Source organism: Agrilus planipennis, unplaced genomic scaffold (assembly GCF_000699045.2).
Source record: "Agrilus planipennis isolate EAB-ADULT unplaced genomic scaffold, Apla_2.0 scaffold12, whole genome shotgun sequence".
Classification (NCBI taxonomy): domain Eukaryota; kingdom Metazoa; phylum Arthropoda; class Insecta; order Coleoptera; family Buprestidae; genus Agrilus; species Agrilus planipennis.
Genome location: NW_020439003.1, coordinates 1,899,050 through 1,906,669, shown reverse-complemented (window position 1 = coordinate 1,906,669; position 7,620 = coordinate 1,899,050). Strand labels below are relative to the sequence as shown.

The 7,620-nt window shown below is 34.6% G+C and overlaps 2 protein-coding genes across 2 annotated transcripts in view; one reads left to right on the top strand and one right to left on the bottom strand.

Moving 5' to 3' along the window:
• Positions 1-5,599, bottom strand: part of LOC112904859 (plasminogen activator inhibitor 1 RNA-binding protein-like) — a 13,003-nt gene extending 7,404 nt beyond the window's left edge. Inside the window, exon 1 of the mRNA XM_025975966.1 lies at positions 4,749-5,599. Within this exon, the coding sequence (XP_025831751.1) occupies positions 4,749-5,328 (580 nt within the window). The 5' untranslated portion in view covers positions 5,329-5,599. The remainder of the gene's footprint in view (positions 1-4,748) is intronic.
• The window catches only part of LOC108736690 (out at first protein), a 163,082-nt gene that overhangs the window by 78,676 nt on the left and 76,786 nt on the right, over positions 1-7,620 (top strand). The gene's annotated exons all lie outside the window — the stretch shown is intronic.

Sequence of the window (7,620 nt, the reverse complement as noted above, 5' to 3'; positions counted from 1 at the left end):
CAATAAAATAAATAAAATATAAAAAAAATATTCCAATTTTATATATACCTACATGTAAATATTTCTTGGTTTTCATTTCCAACAAAATAGCTTCTGCACGATTATTTCAAAAATCTTATCAAGTGAATAAGTTACAAAATTCAATTCAAATTTTTCATTTTACAAATCTAGTAACGTATGCATATATTATAAGGTAGATATTATTAAACACGTATTAGTGACTCAGAATTAAATAAATAGATCAAAAAGAAAACTCACCCTAGTTACCAATACAATTTTCCTTGCTAATTTCGCTCTTCTAACTGATGGGAAAACTTAAGAAGTAATATTAACGCCGAACTGTCTTATGTATATTTACATTATATACCTAATATACCTATCTACAATGGTTACACGCTGAATATAGGAAATATGCTAGGAAAATGGATGAAACGTGCGCATATATAGGTATAGTAGTGTAAACTCATTTGAATACGTAATAGGCCATTTCGATTGTATTATTCAAAGAACATGAATATCCAATAGTACTCAGGCCAGTTTATCAAGTAAACTGCAGTTGTAATGTGATTTTCATAATTGCGATAACCGAATCGTACCTTCTATATGTACATACCTATCTAACAGTACAAACAAATGAATGTTAACCCTTGTAGATATCAATTATTATTAATGAGGATTATAGTCAATAATCGCTATTTTACACCCTGGATATTCAATAAAGAAATTGGTATGCTCTTCGGGTTAAAGGATTCATCAATTTTTAGAAGGTAGAAAAATTTTAGAAGGTAAAATTGTGGTGTATATAGTTCTTTACGTTAGTTCGATTTCAGGAAACCTTATGTTTTTCATGATATGAGTTTCTGTTGTTTGAAAAACCGAGTAGGTAAAGGAATGGCTCACGAGTCCCAATTTGCCGACCACTGGTCAGAACCTAACATGTCTTATCTGTGCATATACTAGGTATTTTGGTAAATTTTAAGTTTTTATTTTTCTGCCACAATAATATCTACTAAATGGACCCTAGTATATAAATAAAGTTGAACAAAACGATTTCATTTGCATAAAATATTTGGCAATAAGTGATATAAAATATTGTTTTCATTGAACGCTATAAAATACTTGCTATCTGTTGTCGTATGTAGAAAATTATTCATCAATGATACAAAATAAAAATCATATTAATAAAATTCAAATATTTCTGTTCATCATCCTCATAAGGTCGTCAGTCCTAAGACTGGTTGGACACGCACCTCCACTTTTTCCTATCCTGAGCTAATCTTCGCATTTCCCTAAAATTAGAACAACCAACATCCTTAACTATTTGCGAACAGTAATCTAATCTAGGCCTATGTCTACCCCTCCTAACTCCTGTTTCTGCCACTAATATGTCTCTGACTAAACCTTTATGTTTGAGAAGGTGTCCTACTAACCTATCTCGCCTATTTCCTATTGACTTCCCCACTTCTGTTATTTGGTTTAAAAGGGGTACCCACGCTGTTACATTCAGGTTCAATACCATTATCACGCATTCGTTAAAATAAAACGTACATGACAGGAAGGTGATTATAAACGTAAGATAACAAAAGGATTTCAAACAAAGAGCCTACGTCATTGACGCTCCCTTATTTGTTATTTTTTGGGTTAATTTTTTGACGGCAACAAAGAAGCCACTGTATAGGTTTATTAATTGAATGTTTTTATCGTGGTTGAGATAATTCATGACAAATTGTTTAGGGCCTGGGTCGGTGCCAATCCATAATCTATTACAGAAAACAATTGATATTTCTGTGTAAAAGTTGTACTTTTTCATNTTACTAACCTCTTTAATCTATACATCAAAGACGCGATCAATATCTAGATCTACAGGGGCAAAAAATTAGTGTGATTACATTTGCAGATGATATAGCAGTATTAGCATCTAGCAAGGAGGAGTTAAGAGATATAGCTTTAAATAAAATGGAAGCGGTATTGACAAAACAGTAATGTATGAAACTAAATAAAAGTAAAACAAAAAAACTGGTATACAAGGGAAGGAAAAGTAAAGAAAGAGCGAATATAATGATAGGAGACGAAAGATTAGAAGAAGTGGCCGATTTTAGATATCTAGGAAGTCAGATAAGTCAGGACGGAAGAGTAATAGGGATATAAAGCAGAGGAGTCGCCTTCAACTTAATTAGATTTAATTTAGAAATTCGAAAAAGTTTGTTAAAGGTGTACGTTTGGAGGGTGGCGCTGTACGGGTGCGAAACGTTGACGGTGGGCATGCGGAAAACAAATGGTTAAAAGCGTTCGAAATGTGGTGTTACCGGCGAATGATGAGGATACCGTGAATAGAGAAGGTTAGAAGTGAAGATCATTGGAAATAGTAGCAGAATAGAGGACTATAGAAGTCAATAAGAAATAGGCGAAAAAGGTTAGTAGGACACATTCTCAGGCATGAAGGTCTAGTCAGAGACATATTAGCGGCAGAAACGGAAGTTAGGAGGGGTAGAGGTAGACCTAAATTAGATTACTGTTCACAAATAGTTAAGGATATGGGTTGTTCTAGCTTTAAGGAAATGCGAAAATTAGCGCAGGATAGGAAAAAGTGGAGGTACGTGTCCAACCAGTCTTAGGACTGACGACCCTATGATGATGATGATGATGATGATGACTAACTTTTTTACTTGTTCTTTGTATGAATAAATCCGAACAAAGCAAGCAGCCTGTATGATCTGCATCTTTTGGCAGGATCAAATGAAAATATTATAGTATACACCTTTAACAGCAAGTTATTAATTAATTTGTCTCGTAATTCTCTATTCTCTATTATTTCTATTGTAGGTAAATCATTTCTACGTATGTTGGTGTCAAGTCCCATTAATTCAATATCAAAGGTGGTACCTATTATTTAAAGTCATAACTAATCATCTTCTCGGTAATCTCCATTTGCAGACCTGATTTCTCCATTAGCATATCACTGTTTTGACTGCTATCCGACGAAGCATTAACAGTAATATTGAATACATGTATCTACACACACGTGTGTTTGATGTAGGTACCTTTAATCACTAATTAATCTGTAAGCTGTTGTACACGCGTCCATTAGTGTATGCTATTTTAGGACCATTGTTTTTTGAGTGAAAAAAAATTGGTTATTCAGACGAAAAATCGTTTTTGATTTTATTCTATTGCAGCTCTGTCTGAGAGTCCTATATACCTACATATAAATATTTCTCGGTTTTCATTTCTAACAAAATAGCTTTTGGAAGTTTACATCAAACACCTTATCAAGTGAATATGTTAAATAAAAATTTCAATTCAAATTTTTCACAAATCTAATAACGTATACATATTATAAGGTATTATTAAATACGTATTAGTTACTTAGCATTAAATAAATCAAAAGGAAGACTCACCCTAGTTCTTAATAAAAATTTCCTTCCACCTCCCATCGTTAAGGCGGCCAACCGTCCCGCATTCTGCGGGACCGTCCCGTAATGACAGTTGAAATCCCGCATTGCAATATTTAATAAAATAGTCCCGCAAATCGTCTAAGGCGTCCCCAATGTCCCGCATTCCTCGTTTCCAAAATACGAACGACAAGACGNTCTGTTATTTGGTTTAAAAGGGGTACCCACGCTGTTACATTCAGGTTCAATACCATTATCACGCATTCGTTAAAATAAAACGTACATGACAGGAAGGTGATTATAAACGTAAGATAACAAAAGGATTTCAAACAAAGAGCCTACGTCATTGACGCTCCCTTATTTGTTATTTTTTGGGTTAATTTTTTGACGGCAACAAAGAAGCCACTGTATAGGTTTATTAATTGAATGTTTTTATCGTGGTTGAGATAATTCATGACAAATTGTTTAGGGCCTGGGTCGGTGCCAATCCATAATCTGTTACAGAAAACAATTGATATTTCTGTGTAAAAGTTGTACTTTTTCATTGGATGATTGATGGCAGATAATGATCGGCACTTTTTAAGCAACTTTATGTGTTTAATCGATTTCCGCATCATCCGTTAATCCACGGAACGGCGAAAATGTCGATTTGTACTAATAAGTATGTTTTATAATTTTGATATGTTCCGTGCAGGTAATCAATACTCACTCTTCGTAATCCACTAATATATCATTCAAGTAATCATAGTCATAATGACAAATGTAATTATTAATAGGTATTTTCAAAAAAGTTTTAGCTTCACATATAGATATAAAATTAACTTATTCCTTTTCGCTCATTATATTCAAGTGTAAAGCTTTGTTATTTCTGATTAGGAGGCAGAATTCAAACGTGGTCACCAGAGAATGTAAGATGGTACTTCAAAGACATTTTTAATAATCTCTTTTCCGATATGCAAATAACTATTCGCGAGCACAGAAGTGCTAATTACTATCCCAACCTCTCTTTCCGTCATGAATTATGTGACTTCATAAATATTGAAAATCAGCGACTTCTTCCAGTTGATATATTAGCTCTAATCCTATTTTCAACTCTTCCTTAGATATCAATACCTATTTGTGTTTTATTTTTACTCATTCCCATTCCAAGTGTCTCCTGTCAATATCGTTTCCATCTTATATTTGAGGCTTCTCTAACTCCTTGCTATATATCCTAATACTGCTACAGAATCCGAAAGTCTCTGTAGCATACTTATCACGAATACTATCCTGTCTGTAATAATATCAATCACACCTTTGATATAATATACTTTTCCACGTTGCTGCTTTAGTAAAATGGACGNTCATCTCCCCAACCTGACAGGTTATTTTGAGTTTGAGCTTCTTCAATCACGCCTTTGTGGGAACCCCAGTTGTAAGCTCCATTACCTTCACGTTTCTCCATGGATTTAATTCCTGTTTTGTTTGTCCCACTTTGTCTGTCAAACTCACGTCGTTTTGGGTTCCGCATTTTTTGTCCGCGATAGTTAGCGTTTTTGCTGTTATGCTTTTTAATAATTTCATAATTACTAATCAACTCCTTGTTTGTCAATATGTTTTCATCGTCTCTCTTAGCGTCTCCACGACCGTTTATTTGTTGTTTATTTTCACGTTTCTTCCAATCCTGTTGGGTATCGTCGTTTGCTTTAACAGTCTGCCTTTCTTCTTTGATTTCCTTTTGCGAAGAAGGTTTTAAAGAGTCGCCTTTAGAACTCTGCGTCTTCTTTATTTTGTTTGGTACCTCAATTTTTACTCTGCATTCTTTTTCAAATGATTTCGTCTTCTTCTTTAACTTCCTCTCTTCTTCTTTCTTTTTAATGAAATCAATTGGATCGGACTCGTCGTCCAAAAAAACCGCATACCTGTTACGAATGCCTATTCCGTAATCACTTTCCATCGTGATAATACAAAAAGAAGTTCACTGACTCTCTACTGACAGAAGGTTTTCGACACAAAGTAAGTCGTCGAGGCAGTTAATATTATTGTGCTATTTCAAGCTATTTTAGGCGAACTGAATGTTGCCAAATGCATGAACAACATTATCGTTATAAATTTTTAAATTTGCTTTCAATAAGGACGTCATTTTTGAGCAGAAGTCTTTACTTGACTATAAATTTGTATGAAGTGTATTTGATTTTACTTCAAATGACAGAAAAACTGCAACGTCATTTTTGATAGTTATTGTACAGTTGCTATAGATACCTTAAAAAATCGAAAAATACAACGTCACAATTTTTGTCAATTTCCAAGAAGACTAGAGGTAGGAGGAGAAACTATTTATGAGTTTTGCGGAACTGCTCACGTAGTATCGTCACGTGAAAATTAGTCCTGCCTTCTCCTGGAAGCTTTTCGACACGAAATTTATAATAGGAATGTGAGGGTCTACTTTTAATGGTGTGGAAATTTTCTTTACATTTGATTGATAACTAACAATAACCAAATAGCGTGTAGAAAGAAACAAAAATGTTTGTCTCAAATAGAATAATTATATCGTTCGATGACTTTCGGTATGTAAAATATAATCAAATTTTAACTGTGACTTTCGGAAATAATGTAGAAACTTATCAGGATAGTCCCTTAGCATGCGATACAAACAAATAAATTCGCTGCATTTGTTCCGATCCCCACAAATAGGAAAGCCTCCCTATTTTATGTCGCTGACATATTCACTAAATAACACGCGACATTTCAGAATTGAAACTTCGCCACTTTCACTGTAATCGTAGACTAACAATGGTTCGTTAATTGTCTCAATATTCAAGAGCTAAAAACTGTAATTTCTTTTTATTTACTAACTTCTTTAATCTATACATCAAAGATGCGATCAATATCATTTAAAGATAGTACAACTGTAGAGATAGATCTACAGGGGCAAAAGATTAGTATGCTTAGATTTGCAGATGATATAGCAGCATTAGCATCTAGCAAAAACGAGTTAGAGATAGCTTTAAATAAAATAAAAGCGGTACTGACAAAACAGTATTGTATGATTATAAACAAAAGTAAAACAAAAATACTGGTATGCAAGGGAAGAAAAAGTAGGGAAAGAGCGAACATAAAGATAGGGGACGAAAAATTAGAATAAGTGGTTCATTTTAGGTATATAGGAAGTCAGATAAGTCAGGACAGAAGAAGTAGTAGGGATATGAAGCAGATGATAGCACAGGGTCGTATCGCCTTCAATAAAAAGAAGTCACTTTTATTCTCGCGAACGATTAATTTAGAAATTTGAAAAAGGTTTTTAAAGGTGTATGTTTGGAGCGCGGCGCTGTACGGCTGCGAAACATGGACAGTGGGCGCGGCAGAAAAGAAAAGGGTAGAAGCGTTCGAAATGTGGTGTTATAGGCGAATAATGAGGATACCATGGATAGAAAAGGTTAGAAATGAAGAGGTATTAGAAAGAATAGGAGAAAAGAGGACCCTATGAAAGTCAATATGAAATAGGCGAGACAGGGTAGTTAGATAGACAACTTTTCAGGCATAAAGATCTAGTCAGAGATGTATTAGAGGCCGAAACGGGAGTTAGGAGGGGTAGAGATATCCTTAGATTAGATTACTGTTCGTAAATAGTTAAGGATGTAGGTTGTTCCAGTTTTAGGAAAATGCGAATTAGCTCAGGATAGGACAGAGTGGAGGTGCGTGTCCAACTAGTCTTAGGACTGACGACCTTATAATGATGAATCTTAAAATCATAATGTTACGTTAGGAACAAACGATGTGAGTGTTGTCATCATCACGTCCTGCCTTTTGTTTGTTAATCAGCAGTTCATTTAGGTTATGTTGACAACTTCGCCAGACTTCCTACGACTTTCATGAAGGGTGTTATTTTTATCGATGTATAAATCAGTTGTGAATGATTACCCAATATGCCTCCGTGACATAAGAAGTTGTATTTGTATACTGTACATTGTACAGGTGTTGCAGGACTGCAGAACTACCAATAAAATGAGATATTGATATATATTTACAACCTAATCCTTTTATATAATAATTGAGTGGAGTTACGCTACAGCTTACACTGATTTGCTTGTGCAAAATCACCTTTTCCGCCCGTGTCGTGCTGATTAACTTTACATCAAATGAATACTTTGCATCTTTGGTCGAGCGCGTTGCGGTGTCCTTTATGGATATTGAACTGAGCCACATGACGAGCTCTATGCACTACCTGAACTGGCATCTCTTCTCTCAG